At 41.9% G+C, this 23,111-nt stretch overlaps 1 protein-coding gene across 1 annotated transcript in view; it reads left to right on the top strand.

The window, feature by feature from the left end:
- The window catches only part of SLC6A6 (solute carrier family 6 member 6), a 291,079-nt gene that overhangs the window by 151,354 nt on the left and 116,614 nt on the right, over positions 1–23,111 (top strand). The window contains exon 5 of the mRNA XM_086939260.1: positions 14,376–14,610. Coding sequence (XP_086795386.1) covers positions 14,376–14,610 — 235 coding nt within the window. The remainder of the gene's footprint in view (positions 1–14,375; positions 14,611–23,111) is intronic.

Below are 23,111 nucleotides of genomic sequence, written 5' to 3'. Positions count from 1 at the left end.
ACACGGCATGTGTTTCATTTTGGAAAGTGGTTGTCCTACTTCTTTCTTTCTTTCCTCTACTCTCCCATTGATCCTCAGAGGAAGAGATTGTCTTCAGGTTGTCGTATATATCCATTTCCGTATGTTTTCTTCTCAATAAATTCCAATTCTCTAGTTATGGCCTGCACAAGCGAACACCATACACCATGACTTCCATAGCTGCACTCCATCTTATAATTGTCTGCATTTCTGTATGTTTTCTTCTCTATAAATTCCCATTCTCTAGTTATGGCCTGCACAAGCGAACACCATACACTATGACTTCCATAGCTGCACTCCATCTTGTGGGTGAGGCCTCCACAACTGAATACCATTGTGCAGATGTGCTCTGAATAGATAAAGATCATGGGCCAGATGTGGACTCCACTGTTGCTAAAACAAAGTCTCCAGTGGTTTCCACAGCTAAATTCAAAGGTCTTAATGAGGCCCTCTAAATTGAATGCCATTCTGTCAACTAAGCAGCACTACTGATTCATGCATACAGGGAGCTGCTCTCTTTTGTCTGTAGTGACTCTCACAGGCTCAGGTTGCACTTCTACATCCCCAGTTGAACATAAAGGATTATTCTGCAGCATAGACTGCTCATGGATCCCAGTTACACACCATGGGCTTCGCCCATAGCAGAGCATTTAACAAATTCACTGGAGTCAGACAGCAATGGAGCCATGTGAGCTGTGTTAGCACTTGTGTTTACTTATTTGCTTAAGAGTTTTATGTAGCACCAGCTAGACCCAAAAGTATCAGATCACTTTACTTGTTATGCAAATAAATGTACTCAAGCTACATGTGAGGATTCGGCCAGGTCGCAACAGTCGACCAAAGTATATAGAAAAATTCAACATTAAGGTAGTCAAACAGTTAAAGAAGAAGAAAATAATACTTCATTAAGGTCATGGCATTAGTGAACAGTTTGTTGACTGCACAAGTCAACACCCAGTGCTGGAGCAGGCCCCTTGCTCAGCCATAGGATTATTGCCCAGACATTTAAAAAAGACAGGCACTGCCTGATTGGATTCTCAATTACTTGGGGTCTCTAGTGCTGGGGATTGTATGTTCAAGTAAGTATCATCAAGAGTACATACATATGAATAAAATAATAGTAAATCTGCGCTTCATATATATACGTATCTTGGCACTATAGCAGTAGTCAGTGTTCTAGATTTGTGAGCTGAAACAAAAAGCAGATAATGTGGTAGAACACTGCGCTGAGGATGGCTTATATTTGTATGAATTGTGCCCCTTGCACATGCAAAGTAAACAATGCTTCCTCTGGGTGAATACATGTTTAATTAAATGATGACTTCTCATTGGTAATACAACTATCCTACATAGGATGGCGGCGCTGCAGCACCCAGATTTAGCATTCCTAGCCCATAGTTGCCAGGCATGTAATTGGCAGTACCTTCACTCTGGGAATAGTTTATGTTTGCTGTTTGCATGACTGTACCTCCTTTTATGTAATAGTCAAGCTCTTGTTTGATTTCAGTCACACAATTGTTAGGTTCTCCACCTGCCAATGGTTGGTAGAATATAAAAAAGTCTCAGATATTGAATACCTTTTTGTCTTTTGGCATTATATTAAGACATGGTTACTTTTGATTGGTACATTGTTTCTCCTTTGTTCATCAATTTCTTTTAAACGAGAACTCATAATGGAAGTGCGGCATGCACTATGATCCAACTGGACTGATATTGTGTCCATAAAAAATTTGTAAAAAGTCTCATTTATAATCGGTTCATAAGTACAATTTTTATGAGCAGCTTTCTCAGTAGAATGTAAACGTATACATGAATTTTGAACTGAACAAAGCAATCAACATGTATATATGTATGTTTTTCTATAGCACAAACCTATTCAAAAGCTGCAGAATGCTTTATATTTTCAAACACAATAATAAAGTTAGTGATAGGAGAGGTAGCTGGATTATGAACAGTTACCACATTGTTATGTAGTATTTTTTAAATCATCAATAATTTTTTTTAAATCATCAATTTTTAAAGAGGCAAGTCTTGAACTCTTTCCTAAATTGGAGCTGCGTTGGTGTTATTGATGGATACGGGGATGTTGTTCCAGATCCTCAGTGCATGGATGGAAAAGGCCTACTGATTTGTTTTTTTTTCTTTTTTTACACTTCCTATTCTGCAGTCTGCTGGTGTCCTGAATGTGGGTGTGCCGAGAAGTACCAGAGATTGTGAGCTTGTCTGCTAGATAAGCAGTGGTGCTGGACATGATGTATTTGTAAATGATGTGGCTGATTTTGAAGAAGCTGCTGCTAAGAGGAGCCAATGGAGTTCCATCATGGTGGGGATGATGTGATCATATTTCTTCAGGCCTTGGATGAAATGACCTGTCAGCCTGTATGATGCTTTTAAGGGGAGGGCCAGTATGGAGTCTAGGAGGCCATGGAGCAGGTCATTACTACCAATCAGATGCAAGAGAACAAGGGCTTGAACAGCAGGTCTGAAGTAGCTTTCTGGGAAAAACGGTTTTACTTTCTTTAGAAGAAAGAGCTGGCACCCGGCCGTCTTTGGTTTTTTTTCTTGGCAATGTGCACCTTGAGGCTGAGTTTGGTGTCCAGGCAGAGTCTAAGTGACATGGCATACCCTGAAAGGTGGTGTTCAAAGCCATTAAGCTTCATATCATGAAGCCAGGTTTGTTCTGTTTCGTGTTTGTGTTCATGACAACCCAAAGGGATCCTGTTTTTGTTGTGTTGAGCTTCAAGAAGGCCCAGGGCATCCAGATTCAGATGAGGTGCTGGCAAGTTTTGATTGGTTGGATGTCTGAAGCAGAGGAGACTTTATTAAGTAGAGTTGTGTATCATCGGTATATTGCTGGATCTTGATGCTGTTATCTGTGAGTTGAGCACCCAGCGGCTCCATGTAAAGGTTGAAGATGACAGGAGAAAGTATGTGAATCTGGGGGACTACTCAGATGATAAAAATCATCTGGGGCCTGAGGTGCCCAAATGATTGAACTGGTGTCTGTTGGAAAGGTTGGAGGAGAACTACATTGCTTGTGAATCCCATACAAGACTCCAGGGTGCGTATGAGGGTGGGATAGTCAACTGTCTCGAAAGCAGTTGAGAGGTTCCAGTAATATCAGGAGACAGGGTCATCATTATCTGTGGTCAGGAGGGCATTGTCCAAAATAAGGATAATTAAGAAAATGTTGTGCTGTTTGTTTTTCAAGTCATAGTCTGTAGGTGCTAAACATGTTTGTTTGTTTGTTGTGGACCATACTTGAAATCATAAAGATGGATTTCTTCTAGTTCTGAGTCACTCATAGGGGTGGGAAAAATGTAAATATTACCCACTCAGTTCACAATTAATTTCTCACAATAACTTAATAGAAGTGAGTTTTGATTATATTACATACTTAACATCCTGTTTGAGGACTTCTCATGATTTAAAAAATGCAAACTTTGCAAGGGTTGGAAAATTAATAAAGCTTTGAAGACAAGGTTACAAAGCATGCGGAGTGATTTAAAAAAAACTTACACACCCCTAATATCTAGCACATTGCAAAAGTTAATACTGTGCTATGAATGATAATCCCCCATTGTTCTGCATCATGACAAAATTGAACAAATAGAATTGCATAGGTGCCAATATTGATCTTAGATATTTGTTCGGCCTTCAATCCCGTCTCTTATCTTCCATGCAAGGTAAACGGACCTTCTCTTTCCAATGTGTGTTCGACTGATGTGGTCATCTGATGAAATCTGTTGCTTCTCTTTACGTCTGAGAGTGACCCCTGTTTCCGCTGTTTAGCCACACAGCTGAAACATGGGTTCTGCAAAAACTTATTAATGTCTGCATTTCACTTATGAGCCATCATCTGCGAGTTTATTGGACTGTAAACTGTGAATGCTTGGCAATATCAGGTTCAGTAATAAACAGATGCTTTCTAAATCCATTGCAGGCAAGTACAGCAAATTCACTTGTCAGCATAAACAGTTGTAACTGGGAGGGCAAGTATTTTGAGAACCTGAAAGTAATATTATCTTCTGTAAACTCTAACTTAATAGAGTTTACCATGTGTTGCCAACATGACTGGGATTATTGCACAGCATGCTTCTGTATTTATCAGCTGGAGGAACATACTGCTATTTTAAAGTGATGCTTAGATAGCATTTTTGCTTAGTTTAGAAATTGAAAAGTCATATGAAGCACACATTTTTCCACATGAAGTGCAGGGCAATGGTTGTATGTGATTTAGTGGGAAAACTATGTCATGGAATACCATTACTGAGAAACCATTTCATCTACAATGTTTAATGGAAATTTTCAGAATGAATACCTCGCTGTATATCTTCTTGGAACAACTATGATCCCTTGCTTTGGTATTTTTACGATTCTTTCTGTGTGTTTTATTTTATTTTAATTATCCTTTGCTTGTTCTCTATACTGTGTTTTGCTATTCATTTTTTTATAATCATCTCTGTTCAATGTAAAGCGCTCTGATATCCGCAAGGATCTAGTTCGCGCTCTATAAAACCTTCTATACTTTTTGTAGAAACCAATTCATAGAAAGTCTTTTTGGTCGAAATTGTCTTTTGAATGCTTATTTATTTTATGTAAATTCAATGATTGCAGGTCTTAATTTCAGAAATATTTTTTTCTGAGATATTAATTTAAGTGATTTACTTCAGAGGACATTATTTCATATGTATATCGTCGACATTCTCAGACAATTACTTTGGATGCTTTTAATTCTTGGAACCATCACCACCCAGGAACAACATCCATTGCTGACCCCTTACAACCCTTAAACACTATAAATCCCTGCCCCCTAAAACTCTTCACCACAACTAAACAACACTCATCCCTGAAGCCTAAAAGCCTTTTCTACCCAACAAATCCACCATCGCTGAGCTCTAAAATCACGCACTACCCCTAATCCTACCCATTCCTGAACCCTAGAACCCATTTCTATGCCTAAACCCCAACCATTTTGTACCCCTTAAAACACCTCAGGACATCGAAACTCGACTCTTCCTTGAACTCTAAAACACCCTCACCACACTTAAACACCAACCATCCATGACCCATAACAACTCATCACACTAAACTACTCATCACTGAACCCTAAAAAACCCTTTATACATCTAAACTCCACCCATCCCTTAATCCTTAAAACCCCTCACCACCATAAACCCCACCTCATCCGGAACCCTAAAAGCTCTTCACCGTCTCAGCCGCTACTCATAATTGAACCTTAAAAATCTTCACCGGCCCATGTCCATTCATGAAGCCCTAAAACCTCTCGACACTCATAGACTCCACACGTATAATTAAAAACACCTTACACACCTAAACACCAATCTTACGTGAACCCTAAAAACCCTAATCTACAATCTATTGCCAATTATTCCTGACCTCTAAGAACCCCCTCATCACCCTAACCATGATCCAACCCTGAGCCCACAAATCCCACAGTAGTCCTAGACTTCACCCAAGTTTAATGTAATTTTGGATTTTCTTTAAAATTAACTTTTATTTAAAATGCTAAATCTTTCTTTTAATTAACATTTTTTTTTGTATTTCCTCAAAATTGTCTTTCCTTAAAACTGATTTCCATGATTCAGATTCCTCCAATGTGGTTTCTATCTTTTCTTGTTTCTATGAATTCACCTTCTACCTGGGACAACATCTTGTTGTTAGTGGTTTTGTTGATGTATTTTTTTGATCATCAAAACAGTTTTAGTGATATGATATCTAATACCCTTATTTAGAAAAGGGTGGCAAATGAGAATCTGCCCCCCCCCCAAAAAAAAAGAATTAGCATTACTGGCAGAATAAGTGTCCTAGTGATGGTATGCAACTTGGAGGACATGATATCTATGGAGGTGGACGCGTGGCTTGGACGGCAATAGGAATAGTTGCCTGAGTCCGATGCTCTGTTAACACTTGGGAGCAAGCAAGAGTTTAACAACCACACAGTGGGCTACGACATCCAGAAATCAACTCCAGCATCGCCGGAAAAGCTCGCGGAGCGGTGAGACCATCTGCGGGGTACGAACAGCGGACAGAAACAAGTTTTTGGCTGAAAAGAAAAAAAAACCAAGATCGCGAGTGAGCAGAGACATTAAGATGGCTACCTGGCAGTGAGAGGAGCCAGAGATTGCAAAACAAGAGAGCAGGACATGGGGATTCCCCCCTGATAGCTGCAGGAGGGCAAAAACGACAGAACAACAAAGTCGACCCCCCACCAACACCCCCACCGGCACCCCCTCAGGACACGGAGAGGCGAGGAAGCGAATCCCAGCTGGGGATTGCCATCTTGGGAATCGCCATCTAGAGGGGGGGGTCGCCGCCGGAGAACAAACAGATTAGCAAGAACCGCACAGGGCCCAGCCACAGACCCGCAGCGCCAGCTCCCGGCGTGACAGCCACAACGTTGGAGAGGCGAACGCAGAGATCCTTCAGCGCTTCAACAACGCTGGAAGTGACAAGCAGAGCCTGGGGAGTCAAAGGGGGGAGCAACCAGATACAGAGTCTACAAGGAACGACGTAGCCACAGGGAGCACCTTTCAGAAGCAACAAGGTCAGTGCAGTTACCTTCCGCGACCGCCGTTGCTATCCCCATCTCACATAAGGGAGTGAACGAGCAAAGAGAGTTCCCCACACAAAAGGCATAGACAGTGTGTAAGCAAAACGGAGCAAAATCGAAACTGAAGGCACACATCACGGGGGCCGCCATCTCAAGACAACAACGAGGGCCGCCATTTTAAGGGCATAACGCTGCAAGGAGAAACGGGAATGCAAAGTAGGGCCATCTGGAAAAGAAGTGAAAACAAAGGTAGCGTATCAGCACTGCAATCCCTGCTAAAATCCCTGGTAAAACAGAAATGAAATTTCATAAAACGGAAGCAGTGAAAAAAGAGAGAAAAAAACAAATATATTTAACAACCACCAGCCAAGCGAAAATAGAGGCTTTATATCAGAGCTCAACACATTGGCACCTAGCATCAGACACTAAAAGCAAAGCCAACAACAGCAATCGAGGGCAATCAGGCCCCCTGTGAGTACCACCCCTTGAGAACCGAAGTAGCAGCAAGACTCCAACGCCAGAAGGTACACAGAAGAAACAGCTCACTGGGAAGCAGGCGGAATTTTTTTTTTTTAAATAAGGTTTTCCAAACTCCTTCACACAGGATTACTCAAAGCCTACAGTAGACATAAGAAAAGTATTCCTGGCCTGGAGAGGAACCCTAAGAAAGAGAAACATCATCTTCTCATTCGTGGGCTCAACAAGAATCAGAATTAACGCTAATGGCAGAACACACGTCTTCGAAGACCCGGCAGAGCTGTAAAGAAACCTACAAGGCCCTTCGCAGCAGGAAATGGAAACCTGACAAACAGCTACGACCAAGAGAAGAGCTTCTCTGGAGCTGAATGCAGAATAAGGGGATAAAAGACAATCATGGACAGCGGTTTTTCTACCTCGGGTCACAAGGGACTGCCTCAGGACAAATATCTACCTCAAGCAATGTCACTACAGGGACCATTGCATCAGGGGAAATGGAAACCTCGCAAGCAAGATCACAATGCTCAAAACCTCGGACAGCTGACTCTACCTCAGAGCCCATGCTACTACCTCAAGTCAAATATCTACCTCAAGCGGACTCAATGCCGCCCATTTCCGGGCAATGAAGGGCTCCGAACTTATCAAACTTATCTACCTCAGGAGGGGCAGTGAGCAAACCAGGACAGGTTTAACAGTCCACCATACAAGTGGAGCCAAGCTGTAAAAGCAATACTGCAGAGATCTATTCTAACAGAATATCCTTTTGTTTCTAATGCCAAGGGATGCCCGACAGGGGGGGAGGACACACAAGAGGGGAAAGGTCAAAGAGTCAAAGAGAGACAGATCTAGAGAGGGGAAGGTAATTTCAAAGACCACTTAAAATATGTAAGTCTCGATACATAGCGAAGAGGGGGAGGGGAGAGGGTGACAGTTCTCGAATAGCAGCAGTAGTTACACCAGTGCACGAGGCAATAGACTCCCAGGGAGAGACGGTTAGGGGATCTTGCAGTCGCACGTCCGAAATACTATGTGGGGCGGAGAGGGCGGGGAGGGGGGGTGAAAAGGGGGGGAGTTTCTGTCACGTCTGTATTGTCTGTCTTCTATACACACTTCAACTCTATCCACTGTCCTTTATCCTATCCTAATCTTTCTGACTACTACATTTCTGCAAAGAAGAAGGAATATGAGTCCACAGTCAGGTGGAGGGGGAGGTGCTAGGACAAACAGGTACCACAGTGAAAAGCCCCGTAGCCAATGGCAGTAGATAACACAAACTCCATTGCATCCGACCTAAAGATAGTCTCCTTAAATGGCAAAGGCCTTAACCACCCGATCCAGAGGAAAAAAATGTTAGACTACCTAGCAAAGACGAAAGCAGACGTTCTCCTGTTGCAGACTATCCCTGGAGGATGCAAACCGTCTCACAGCGAAGTGGATCGGCCAAATAGCCTGCTCACCAGCAGTGGGAAAAAAGGGGGGGTGATAATGCTGGTAAACAAGAGCTCCAATATAAAAGTAGAGGACCAACACACTGACGAAGCAGGAAGGATACTAATAACAAAACTGAAAAGGGGAGAGGAAACCATACAGGTGGTGAAAATTTATGGGCCCAACACTGACGACACAGAATTCTGGGATGGAGTATCGAGAAGACTGGAAGCAATCCCCCTGAACGACCTAACAGTCATGGCTGGGGACTTCAATATTGCACTTGACCAAGCACTCGACAGACAATCACACTGCCACTCACTTCCATCGAACGCACACAACAAGCTAAAGAACATATGCACCAGATTCAATCTCAAGGACCCTTGGCGGCTACAACATCCCGACACTAGAGACTACACCTTCTACTCGAACCCACACAACTCATACAGCAGGATAGACTACATACTAATCACAGGCACACACACCCACTTAATAGATCAAACAGACATCGCAACCAGAACCATCTCAGACCATTCGTGCATCAGCCTTCAGCTGAGCGGACGACACAACGAAGACCTCCCACGCAGGTTGGAGGTTCAATAATGACGTTGTGACTGACCAGATAAACAAAAGCAAAATAGAAGAAGCCATTAAAGATTACATTAGACATAACGACACAGTAGACATGGACCCCAAGGTCATGTGGGATGCTCTCAAGGCGACAGTCAGGGGGACAATAATAGAAATGAAGGCTGCAATGAACATAAAAGGTAATCTCCAAGTGACACGACTAGTAGAAGACATTCAAAGGTTAGAAGCTACCCATATAGCGGGTAGAAGGAACAACACCTCCCTGACAAAGCTAACAAAGAAAAAATATGATTACAACATAATCCTGAGCGAGAGGGCGGGTCTGTGGGTGAACAAATACAGGGCAATCAACCTCTGCGAGGCTAACAAAGCAGGAAAGATCCTAGCCTCATATCTAAAACATAAACAAAGGAAACCCACCATCTCAGCAATCACTGACGCACACAAGGATATACTAAGAACGTTTAGAGAGTTGTATATCAAACTTTACAAAAATGATCAATCATTATACCAGGCAGGCTTCACAGCCTACCTAGAGAGACTAAACCTACCAAAGGTGACGAACGAAGAGGCGCAGACATTAGGAAGAGAAATTAGCTCAGCCGCAATTGAATTGGCGGTTACGTCTCTTAAAGATAACAAAGCGCAGGGGTCAGACGGTTACACAGCCGTCTTCTCTAAAACGTTCCTGACACACCTGCACCCTACCATGAAAAAAGTGTTCAACCACTGCGAGGGGATAGGAGCGGTCACATATACCATGACAGAAGCTAACATTATAGTCATTCCGAAGGAAGGCAAAAACACACAACTGCCCCAAAACTACAGGCCCATCTCACTAATCAACGTAGACTGCAAGGTTTACGCCAAAATCCTAGCCACAAGACTAAATACTGTTCTCCCATAGCTGATAAGCAACTCCCAGGTGGGATTCCTAAAGTTGCGCTTGTCAAATGATAACACTAGACTCCTATGCCACATACTAAAATGGGCCGCCAGGACGGAGGAACCAGCAGTGATGATCACACTCACTAGATGCTGAGAAAGCGTTTGATAGGGTATCCTGGCACTTATTCGAGCATTGTATGCGGGCATACAACTTGGGGGAGTTGTATACACGGAAAGTAATGACTCTGTACGAAAACCCCAAAGCTCGCATAGTAGTCAACGGGTCGGTCTCAGAACCCTTCAATCTACAACGGGGGACAAGACAGGGTTGCCCCTTGTCCCCTTTGCTCTTTCTGCTGGCCCTAGAACCACTTATCAGAGACATCGGGACCAACGGAGAGATGAGAGGGATGATCATAGGAAAAACCACAGTAAAACTAGCCGCATACGCGGATTACATCCTTATAGTCGCAGAGAAACCAAACTCGTCCATCGTGGCCCTTATGGAGACCATAGGAAAATACTTAACCCACTCGGGCTACAAGCTGAACAAAGATAAGTCGGAGTGCAAGCCTCTAAACATACACACCACTAGAGAGATACTGGGGAACTCAGGTTCGCCTGGAAAACTGGGTTCATTAAATACCTGGGCATACAGTTCGGCAAGGACCTCAAATCAACACTCGACCAAAACGAAAAGCTACTACTAGAAAAGACAAAGACGTTATTGGAGGCCTGGTCACCTAAATTCCTGACATGGTGGGGAAGAGTAGAGACAATAAAGATGATGATCACCCCAGTGGTCAACTCCCTGGCAAGTATGCTACCGCTCGTGCTCACGGACGAGTTCCACCATAAAATAGACAAAATGTTAAACAAATTCCTTTGGCGGGGAAAAAAGGCAAGACTAAGCCTCAAAAAACTAAGACTGAACAAAAAACTGGGGGGTGTAAATGTTGCAGATTTTAGGACATTCCAGACTGCTTTCCTAGCGAAACAGAGGGCCTACTGGGTCTTGCCCAGCCGGGAGTATACGCCGGTCTGGCTCAATATTGAGAGAGCCATACTAGATAGCCTAGAGCCAGTAGCGCTTCTTACAGCCAACAAACAGGCAGTAGCTGCAAAGCCAATACTCAAAAGCACCAAGAATGCCCTGCTTAAAATAGATCAAAAAATGGAACACAGCATGAAGAACTCAATGTGGGAATCAATATGGGCAAACACAAAGATTAAGTATAGGGGTAAATCGCTCTCCATAGACTCATGAAAGAGACTGGGTATCTCATACCCAGCGCAACTGGAAGAGGGAGGTAGCCCCTCCTCCTTCAACATATGAAAACCAAGACACAACTTACCCAGACATAGAACTGTACAACTTCCTTAAAATCAAAAAGCCCTGTCCAAAACAAAACTATCAAAGCATAAACCCTCAATTATCAAATACATGATGAATATCAACAGAGTAGGTCACCAGGTATCACACCTATACAAACTATTACACCCCAGCTCCTCCAAACTTAACGACAAAACAATTACTTACTGGGAGAAAGAACTCGGAGCCACACTCAGTGAAAAGGAGCGCAACCTGCTCTGGGCCTCCCACATACAGAAAAAAATCTCCCCGGCCTTAGCGCAGACTAAATTCTGGCTACTACACAAAACATAATGGACCCCAGCACATCTGGCGACCTTGGGTCTGAGGGAAAGTGACCGGTGCTGGAACTGTGACAAGGACAAAGGGGACTTGGCACATCTTATCTTTCACTGCCCCAAAGTAAAAAAAATCAGGGAATTTTTTTTCACATTTTTAAACAAAACATTAGGTTGCACACTAAAAGCAGACTTTGCTACTCTCGCCACGGCATTCATGACAACCGAGATACACTTACAGCAAGACAGAGACCTGCTTGATCTCCTACTAACAGCGGCAGTCAAAATAGTACTCACCAACTGGAAAGACACCTCCAAGGCAACTTTCAGGAGCTGGTTCAACTGGGTGACGTACCTTAGAGGCGCTGACAATACCGCTGTCCGCGACTCACCGTGGAGAAAGCCCAACAGGGGGATGTGGATGTCCTTAGACAAGCTCTTGGACCCATATGACCCGCCATGAATAAAGCTAACAAGCAGCTCTATACCACACCTCCACACCTCCACAGGGTCAATGACTCTGCCGCGTAGAAACTAAACTTCGGTATGGTAACTCAGTTCTTTCGTACCTTACCTCTTTTTCTTCCTTTTCCTTTCCTCACTAACTCATCAGTAGATAAGGGCGGCAGCCATACCCATATACTGTATAACTGTTTCAACAACAACATAGCCAATGTGGCCGCTTCCTGTACGATTATGCGCTGATGTTTATATGTTTTATGTTGTATGTTGCGGAAAAAGAACAATAAAAGATAATTGAAATTAAAAAAATATATATCTATGGAGGCTGCTGTGTTAATTTTAAGCCAAGAAAACCATAAAATACATCAATATGGTTTCAATATGTATAATTCTTATATCTGAACTAAGGACATGCTATGCTTGAATCCTCATTTTTATAACACCTCCTATAAGTTTTCAGCTTTGAGTAGCTAGAAAGGAATATTTTTTCCTTTCCTATAACGGTCACCTTAATTTTTTTCTAAGTTACAGTTAATATCAGCAGGATTTATTTATTGCAAAATATCCATTTTTCAGTAGTTTTAGTCTTCTACTTTTACAACTTCACACACAAGGCAGAAGCGTATTTTGCCTATTCTGCTCACCCCTGGTTTGAATGCTAGCTGAGCTGGTTCACACCATTCTCAAGTCGATAACACGGCTATTGATTTTGGGAGAATGGCCACATATTTTTCAATTGCCCAAAGACAATATAATTGCTATTCAGGACTACACTTGGAATCCCCACTGCAGATGAGTTTAGTTTTCAAATTGTTAACACATAGCAATATTGGTTCTCTATGACTTCTACTGGCTCAAAAAGTAGTTAACTATTTTTATCCCCATTGTTTTGAATAACTCCATATAATAGTCAGATTAACTTTTTACAAATGCTGCATCTAGCACATACTTATCATTTTGGAAAACAAAGGATTTAATAATTTAATAACTTCAAAAATAAAGCCATTAATTCAAACTGAATCACTCTCTAGGTGCTCAGTGAGTTTTACTGTCACCCAACAACCTGACAAAAATGAAAGCTGAGTAAAAAATAATGTGAATTTTTGTGGAATACCAAGGAATATTTCTTACCACAAGGAGAATACATTTAAAAACCAGTTATGCTCTTGGAGTTTTAGATAATGCTACAGTCCTCTTAAAAGAGTAAGGTGTTCCTTTGAACTGAAAGAGGCCCTGAATAAAGTTTCAGCATAATGATCTGTTTAGATCATTGTTGTCTTGGTTAAATTGGCTATTTAGGTCCTGTCGAAGTTCTTATTATTTTAACTTCTTTATACATAACCTGCTTATTCCTCCTCAAAAAGATGTCTTATTCACTAGCAACTCTGCTAATGTTTTCTTTTTCCAAATATCGATTGTCACCACGATAAACAATATTAATGAAGTAGCTTGTATTTGATATAATTAGCTGGAAGTGTGATTAATTTGTCAGACGCCACAATCTAGTTGAGCAGAGGGGATTGAATTCTTGGAGTAGCAATATCGACCTCGAACAACATTACATCCAAAATATTGACTATCGCTGTATCGTCAAGTTAAGTTGATATGAAGTTTGGTATAGTACATCCATACCTCCCTACATATATGTACCTTAATTATACAGTGTAAATTCATATAATGATGCAAAATGTTTTCTGGTTTATATCTCAACTGTAATATAACGACATACAGGCCCTGAGTGTTATATGAGGATCAGGTGGCAGAAAGCGGGACTTCGGTGATCTCCTTGGAAGGGCCGCAGTCTTGTGGAAAAAGCGATATATGTGTCCCATGCGCTCTATTTTGCGCATGTAAAATCATCTGATTTAGAAACTGACATTCAGTTGCTTCCGGTGGCTCATAAATGGGATGACCTTTTCAAGGATTGAAATAACAATATTTTAAAGTTTGCAAGTGAATCTGAATGGCATTTCCAAAGAATTTATTACACCAAGCAGCTGCAGCTCATTTGAAGGGAGTTTTGCTCTCATCTGCTTCCTCCCCATTTCCTACCTCTGCAGTCAACCAATGAAAGCCTTGTCATATCGAGCAATAATATATTTTGAAGATAGTAAGGAATGATATTAGAACCATGTGTCACTGTAAGTTCATGGTTACCACAAAAGTTATCACTGTAGAGCAGCTGGTTTCAACCTTTCAGAGAAATATATACACTCTTTCCCTATTGGTTCTCAATTTTAGTGCAAAAGGAATGACTAAGGGTAACCTGTTACATTTGCTTCCCCAGGTATCGGTTATGCTTCCATCGTGATTGTGTCCCTCCTGAATGTATATTACATCATCATCTTGGCCTGGGGGATGTACTATCTCCTCCAGTCCTTCCGGAGCAGACTGCCGTGGGCCTACTGTCACCAGACATGGAACACTGACAACTGCATAGAAGACACCTTTCGGAAGAACAAGACCCTGTGGATGTCTCTTAATGTGACAAACTTCACGTCTCCTGTCACAGAGTTCTGGGAGTAAGTTCTTTATTTCTAACTAGAAGAAGATCCACATAACTGTACATCTTACACCATGATCTTATTGTATACCTCTGAGGCTGAGGTGATGTCATACGTCATGCAGAAGCCTGGGATCCCATAATAGCTCCAGTGAATTGCTCAATACAGTTTGTAGGTCAAGCCTAGCACAGCGCGCATGTGCTGCATTAGGAGATGACCTTTAGAAATCGGTCTGCACTTTTCCTCACACTCGTGCATGTGGCGGCATCCACCTTGCGGGAGCAAGCAGCGGTGCGCAGGGGCCATCTGTTTGTAATTAGCGAGGCCGCACGCAGGCTCACTGTTGCCTTTACTTTCTTTCCAGCTCTTTGTGTAGTCTTTGCTTCGATGCAGATATGCGGGCGCTTATTTATTTATCACCCTCGTGATTATCTCTCCCACTGCACTCCGTGTTACTCTCTCTTGCCCGCCTGCTTTACAGCTAATCTAGAGCCTTGTTTTCCATTCTTAAAAACATATACTTGAGACGTATGCAACATATACACTGTGCATGCCTATTTATTCATAAAAACTCTGTTAAAGTCTGTGCCCTTGTGTGTAGCGCTCAGACTGCTAACCAGCCTAATCGTCACTAAACACAAATCCAAAATAAACATGTAAAATACCAATCGTTGCAGGCCTGCCTTTCATGACTTTGGTCTTATTGCCTAATAAATATATTGCCCACTTCTTAGCTCTATGTGAATTAAATTCTTTTTATTTCACTTTTTCTAGTGCTGAGATTAAATTCGTTTATTTAAACTGTATGGATGCTGGGTTCCGATCCTTCCACTTCTTAAGTGAAGCCCGCGGTTCCAAAGTTAGACTCGCCCTTACAGAAGCAGTGTCGCCAGTACAGGCTGCTTTCATTCTGACCCTGCAGCTGCACTTTCTTTATTTAGTTTTTTTTTAGTCTGAACTTCAGTCCTGTGTCATTGGCAGAAGCACCAAACCTGACTCCTGTGTTTTGCTTCTGTGTTGGGTGGTGGAGGAGGAGGAACAGGTGCAACCAGCTGTTATTTTGTATTTTATAGGTGGTGCGAGGGGATGTGTTGCGGGGGAGGGCCGCATAGGCAGGCAACAGTATTTTGTATTTGCTTAGGAGGACGTGTAGAATCAGGGGAGGACAGCAGGACTCAAGTGGAGATAATATGTTATGTGTGGATTTGTGAGACACCCTCCCCCCATTTCTCTTGCTGGACTACTGCACTGTTAGGACAGTTGAAGGGGGACAAAGAAACACTAAGGTGTCCGATACAAAATATAGAACTACGGCTGGCACTGGTATCCACAGCTAGGCACCTGTAATGCAGGCACCCACAATAAGGGCAGTGGCACAGTGTCATAAATACACAGTGACATCTATAATGAAGACGCACCGCAAAAGCACTAACAACCAAGGAAAAGGACTGAATGTTCATTAACCTCACAAGTAAGTCTATAGATGTTGCAAAGGAGCAAGAATTGTGAAGATGATCACAGGCAGGTCCATTTCCTGAAACCCTATGCAGATTGTGCCCCACCTCAATGGACATGGCCTGAAACATGATGTTGGGACTCTTGACATGGAAGGTTGTGTCTTTGGAGGCTAAGGTATGCTGAAAAACTTGACTGAGGACCTTGCCATGGTGGAACATAAGCTGTCCCTTTTCTTGATGCATTGGCTGGCATCAGAGCCCCTTGTGACTTTGTCCATGCCGAGTAGAATTGGAGGTCTAGTGGAGCGTCATCTTCCTCCCTGACCTGCCCACAGCTAGGGGACATGACACATGGTAGTCTCCAAGTGATCTACTGAGAGCTGCAAAGGAGGCGGAGGTTTATATCTTTGAGGTATGGCATGTCCATGTGTTCTGCCCAGACACATTTACAAGGGGCAGAGACACACGGGGACACGCACGCGTAAACACACCCAAGCGTGTGCACACACACACACACCTACCTTTGAATATTTTGTTTGGAAGGAGCTAACTTAATTGGCGAGTCTCCTGCAGTTCTGTGCCCTTGATATGAACAAGTGACAGATGTAATTTTCTGACTCACACTTCTGTGGTTTAGTTGCGGTACGTCAAGTCCAAATGCATCTAAGTTACGCATGCAAGGATGTGACTTGAGTGAGAATGTTACGTGTAGTATGTGCACCTTTCACTTTTTGTTAGTTACTCCTAGATAAAAAGAAGTAGCCAGTCCATGGACGTTCAGATGAGTGGTCACGAAAGTACAATAATGTGATGAGTAATTTGATTTGGTATATTATTTATATAGTACACATTCACTGCTTGGAGATTTTTTCACTGAAGCAACAGCGGCAAACAGAAACTCAGTTAGTCTGGGTTTCAATTACATAACATCCATTGCCAGAGAAGTCAGCAGAATGGGGAAATTCTGAGGACTTTCCCAACGGTTAGCTGATGAGAGGATGTGGCCTAAGGGCTAGGGCGGTCAACCTCGAGCATTGGCATAGCCAATAGGTCTCGCTTTTGAGACCTTATAAGTACTTGGCTTTGCAGCACAATATCCTTGGTGCAACAACATCAACTGTTGCATGGCTAAACACTTATAAGGTCCCAAAGACGAGACCTATTGGCTATGCCAATGCTTGTTTAGTGTTTACATTTTATAGCTGTCATCTGCCTATGAAATCTTTTGGAGGGAAATGTTACTCACATCACAGATGGAGCCTGCAGCATATTAGTAGAGCTACATCAGAAAGATGTGCCAACTCTATTAAAGCACTCCCTGGTCTGTATGCGGAGCGCAGAAAGTTTTGCTTACATGGAATGTGAATGTAATTCCATTACATTTCATGAGGAGGGGCAGTGATCTGCATGAAATATACTGCATGAATTAGCTTTCTTTTGTTGACTCTTGCTTAATATCCAGCTTTGTTGAGGCATATGTTGACGTTTCTGCCTCTGGATTAAGTATTTTAGGGCCATATGTATCAACATCCTCATTTGTGATTCTCAAATTGCGATTTTTTTCGAAATCGCTATTTGAGAATTGCAAAAAGGGATGTATGTAAAACATCGCAATTTTTTTGCAATTTCTTAATATTCTTTAATTGCGATTCAAAAATTGCGAATCACAATTAAGGAATACTTTCCCATTCATTACTATGAGCCAGGAGGTCCATAGGAATGAATGGAAAGTTATTCTAAATTTGCGACTCGCAATTTGAGAATCACAAATTGAGAATAATTTTAAGGGTGCAAGGGTGTCATAAGGACACCCTGATGCACCCCTGAAATGTACATGTGTGCGTATATGGCGCACATACATGCCCTAATGGGCATGTATGTGCGCCACATGGCACCTTTACAAATGCCAAAAAGTGCATTTGTGAAAGAAATCGCAAATTACCAACAACTTCAAGTTGGTGGTAATTTGCGATTTCTTAGTGAGAAATCGCATAACTTGTGTGCTTCATGCATAGCATTTAAGGAATCGCAATTTGCTATTCCTTAAATGCTGACGCAAAATTAAGGAAACACAAATTTTGCAATTACTTAATTTTGTAATGCGATTTTAATCATACATCGCATTGTCCGATTTTTTTTAGTCGCAAACGCTGTTTTTTTGCGAATCACAGCGTTTGCGACTAAAAAAAGGGATGATACATATGCCCCTTAGTTATTGCAGTGTGGTGTCCATAACTCAGGTCTGCGATTGCTGATATCACAATTGGAGGGAATTGTACTCTCCCTCCCTGGTGCTCAGCTTCCAGCAGAGGCTAAGTAAGCTTCCCTCAAATGTACAAGCTCTCACACATAAGCAAGCACGCACACATGTGGACTGATACATATCAGTTACAGCTGATACAGCAGTGTCAGAGAGAGGAACTGTTTTTCAATGACATCAGCAATCCCTGGCTCACAACGCGGCATACATACATATATAAATATATAACAGATACATTTAAAACAACTTTAGAATAACAAAATCCAGCCAAAATTTGGCAAAACCCATAATTATTATGTAGTAGCAGCTATATAGCGCTTGCCACTGGTAGGTGGGGTGTTGAAATGCCCGCCCACACATTGAAGCGAGATACAACATGCAGGGTGGTGGATGGGAGAGTGTTGTCTTATTACTGAGCCTATGAAGAAGTGTTTCCATGTTGTGCAAATATTGTGTTATGGGACGCTATGTTTGGTAGTTTGGTGAGTGTAAGCCGTGTCGGTGGTACCCGTGTGATTTATGTTATGACATATGTTTACAGCATTAGTTAGCTCTACAGGTCCTTATTTGGTATTTACATTTATTATAATGAAGATTCCACCCCTGTTTCTGTAGTGGTTTCTGCATTAATTTCATCCCTTCCCCTATCTTATGAGGCTGGCTAGGTCTAAGGAGGAAGAAAGAGAGGGTCAAAGCTCATAATGATTTTCTGTCTCTCTTTCTGGCCCCCTATTCTGTGGTTGAGAGAGTTTGGTAGTTTTAATATACCTTTGATTCTGAGTATTGTATCTAGATCTGGAGACTCCATCTTTGTTAGAAAGGTTGGGAGCAGTGGTGATGTTATTAGGGCTGAGGATGTATTGGCGACGTCAAGGAGGAAAGTAACCTGATGTTAGAAACATGCATACGGTGTGAATTAATTTTCATAGAAGAAGAGACGGTGAAATAATACGAAATGGCTCAAATTGAAGACTTTTGAGGATGTCGGATATTTTCCTTTACAGAAAGAATGGAGAATACACTTAAATTTTGCCAAAATTGGCTGCTGCATTACCCACAGAACTATAAAGAGTTTGGGGATGATCCCTGTTCTCACAGGGCATAGAATCCAAAATCTCTTCCATTGCCCATTTGCCTTGCGATTGGATAGTGAACCGCCCCACATCCTTCTTCGTATGCCAACCATAAGCCCCTGACTTGGAATAATTACTACAGCTTTGCTACCCCCCAGCTTCAGCATGCTGTTGTAACTCCTTTCCCCCTCTTCACCTGCAAAGTGCTTTCAAGAAGCCAGAAGACTATGATGGTGTTCAACAGGTTAAATTTAATATAAAACACATACTCTACTAGGTTTCAGTCTGAGGCAGAGCTAGAGACAAACAAGTTAAATCGTAGGCCTTAGTTTTATTCTGCAGCAGAAGACTACTCTATTCCTGACTTTATAATGATCCCGTGACCAACAATAACGATGAATACACATGACTTCTTAATAAAACCTTAATTCTTTTTTCTATAATAAATGCATACTGAAAGAAAGCATTTATAAACTATACCATATGTATGTGTACATGTATAATGATGTATTATATGAAGCTAAGCTAGCTGGCGACTGGGGAGCTGTATATAGGTGAATAGAAGATGATTCAAGATTGTGTTCAGCAATTTGGGGTAAAAAGTGGGTACGTGAATCTAGATGCTTTTCTTGTGGGTCCAGGTGGGTGGACCCTAGCTGAGCACTGTGAAGTACTTATTGAAGGAAGAGGTTCTCAGTTCTTTCCTAAACTACAGCAGTGACGGACATTACTTGATACTAACAGAGCTGTAGTTCAATATTCTGAGGGCATAGTTCAAGAAGGCTTGTTAATGAGTTTTTCTTTCATGTGCTTCTAATCTGTAATTCCCCCTCATGTGTGTTTATGACCAGGAGCATTGCTTGTTAATGCTTTTTGTTTTTGGTGGTTTTTGAAGATGATGCTAGTTTGGAGGGACAACTAGTGTAGAACCTGCGAAATGGGGGAGATCTGTTGCACTTGTTTCGGTGGCATAGAATATAGTGTTAATGGATAGAAAAGCTTGTTCTTTTATACTTTTAAGATGGCCGTTGCACTGCATGATGCAACATACATAATGTGGTGGCCATTTTTAAAACACTGTTAGCTGTACTTTCAAGATGGCAGCCATGTTGTTTGACTCAACGTGACAAGATGTGAAGATGCAATGCACTTTGCATCGTTCAACACTGCAGCTATCTTGAAAGTATACAGAACAATGTTTTAATTGATTTCTATATTTTCAACACTGCTAGTTACCGCTCAACAGACGTTCCTTGGGAGGATGGATGATGGGAGACACATGTAAGAACAACATCCCATACATTACCAAGGCTGCTATCCAGTGCCTGGAAGGTCACTGAAAAGCATCAGGTAGGATTGAGGAGATTGGGTGAATCGTTGTAGCAATAACAAGACCACAAGAACCCTCTGAAGAACAAGACATTCACGTTTCATGAAGTGACAAAATAATGAAAAAGTATTTCCATTACACTAACAGGCAGTCTGTCAGTCAGAAAGCTTTATTTAGGATATTGCAGCCATAAAAGCACATATAAAATAGAATTATCCATAAAACATAGTTCATAAAATAATATGTTAATTAGAGATTAAAAAATACAATTGTCATTAGGACCCTTGGGAGTCAAAAAGTATCAACATATAGAGGGTCCCACCCCCTGAAATCAATTGTCAGGGTGGGGCAGCGAACAAGGGGAAATACTATAACGAGGACATCTTTTTCAACAATAAAACCAGTATAGTCGGTTAAAAAAGACACTTTAAAAGTATAAATTAAACAATTTTTTTTTAATTCATGTCCTAAATTTATACAAGTTTAGGATCACAAGGGTAATCATTAGGAAACGTGATTGCCTATGTTCTCAGCTCAGTATTTCAATAGGCGTCTGCATTTGCACCACATTGCAAATAGAAATTTGGAAATTGCAACAACAAAAACTGGGTGAGTATTGTGTTTTAGTACCCTATAGAATTCTCTATGGTCTCTTATACCCAGATTTCTGCAGAGTTGGAGGACCCATTTAGATCTAGCCCTTTTATATGCTAAGCAAAAAAATAACGCCTGAATTTCTGTTTCTTCCGCTATTAAACACCCAGGACAAAGTTGTTTAGAATCACCCGCCCAATTATTAATAAACGCATGGAGCGGTAGCGACCCGTGCCTGAATTGTAGAAACAGTTTCTTTGCTGCAAGGGGTGAATGGAGTCCAACACCAACTCCAACTTGTAATGCTGTTTTGCATCCAGAAACCTGGAAGTCAGGCTGGATGAGTCTACTGTCTGCAAAATGCATGCCAATTTGTATTCTTTCAAAGCAGTTGCTAGTGATTTTTTGGAAATGACTGAACATTTCTCTTCTGGTGCCGACCACAGGTCATCCCTCCCTATAGCACAAAATGTGTTCCTAATAAAGGACAACCACAGGATATTCCTCGCCCCCAAAGATGACATAACAACTTTTAGCTCCTCCCTATAATTTTCTAACTCTGGCGAACTCCATAATCGTCACCAGTAGAGGAGTAGAAGGATAAACTATAACCAATCAAAAGCAATGGTAAAGAAACTATGCTTCAGGGGAGGAAAACAGAATAGGAGGTACGTCGTCCAATGGAGAGCTGGGAAATGAGATTAACAAGAAAGCCATCTAATCATAAGCTGATTCTGGACAGTATTGTATAGAGTGCTGTCTGTGACAGACTACTGGAGGTATCTGTAGTGAGACCGCAAAAACCTAAAATATTCTTACATCTAAAAATCACCAGTTTCTACAGTAATTCACTAAAATATTCCTTGATCCTAATGCATTTCAATCGAAACTTCAAGCTGTCCGGACATTTCAATGTCAGTGGATCCTCTTTCAAAAATGGAAAGCTAAGATGTATGTAACTGTAATTTTTTACAATGCCAGAATTTTGCCCTGACATCTCTCTCTCCCTTCTCTGTGGGACTATTAGTAGCAGTTATGTAGGCGTGACAATGCCAGTTTGAATGGCTGTTGGACAAGTGCATTGGCCTTGCATGGTTTTGGCTGCAGACTGTTTGTTATGTTATGTGTATCCTTGTAAATTGGATAGCTTTGGTTAAATGGTAATAACTTCTGTTTGGTCACCTCTGTGTGGGTACTCCTATCCTTGGATCGCTGTACCTTCACGTCCCCACCTCCAAACCCAGTGTGTCTGTTGAAGTCACTTACTTCCTGCAATTAATTTAATTTAATTTAAGAAGTTTTCTATAGCGCTGGCCAGACCCCAGGGTATCGGAGTGCTTTACAGTAGGCACAGCACAGATAATCATCAGATACAAAATAGGGGGGTGGGGCATATCCACAGAGGAGTGCAAAAATACAAGAGCAACACATTGAAGTATAGGACATATTTGCCTTCATGGATCTTCGGAGTCTTAGAGCTGGAGCAGAGTTCGATGGTTGTTATTTGCTCCCCACTATCCACTTCCTAGGGAGCGGTTGAGGAACAGGGTTTTGAGTTGGCTTTTGAATTCTGCAAAAGAGGGAATGATTCTGATATGAGGGGGAATGGAATTCCAAATTTTGGGAGCGCTTCCGGTGAAAGATCGATCAGCAGTTTTTTTCTTTCTAGTTTTAGGTGGGATGAGTAGGAGGGAGTTTGAGCTTCTCAGGTTCCTTGACTGGCCGGCTTTTATGAGTTTTTTCGCCAGGTACTCAGGTTTGCTGGTGTGAAGGGCTTTGTGGGTGAGGCAGGCTGTTCTGAAGTA

This window comes from Lissotriton vulgaris, chromosome 9 (genome assembly GCF_964263255.1).
Source record: "Lissotriton vulgaris chromosome 9, aLisVul1.2, whole genome shotgun sequence".
In the NCBI taxonomy this organism is placed as follows: Eukaryota; Metazoa; Chordata; class Amphibia; order Caudata; family Salamandridae; genus Lissotriton; species Lissotriton vulgaris.
The sequence above is the reverse complement of the archived record's forward strand: the minus strand, read 5'-3'. Positions and strand labels throughout refer to the sequence as shown.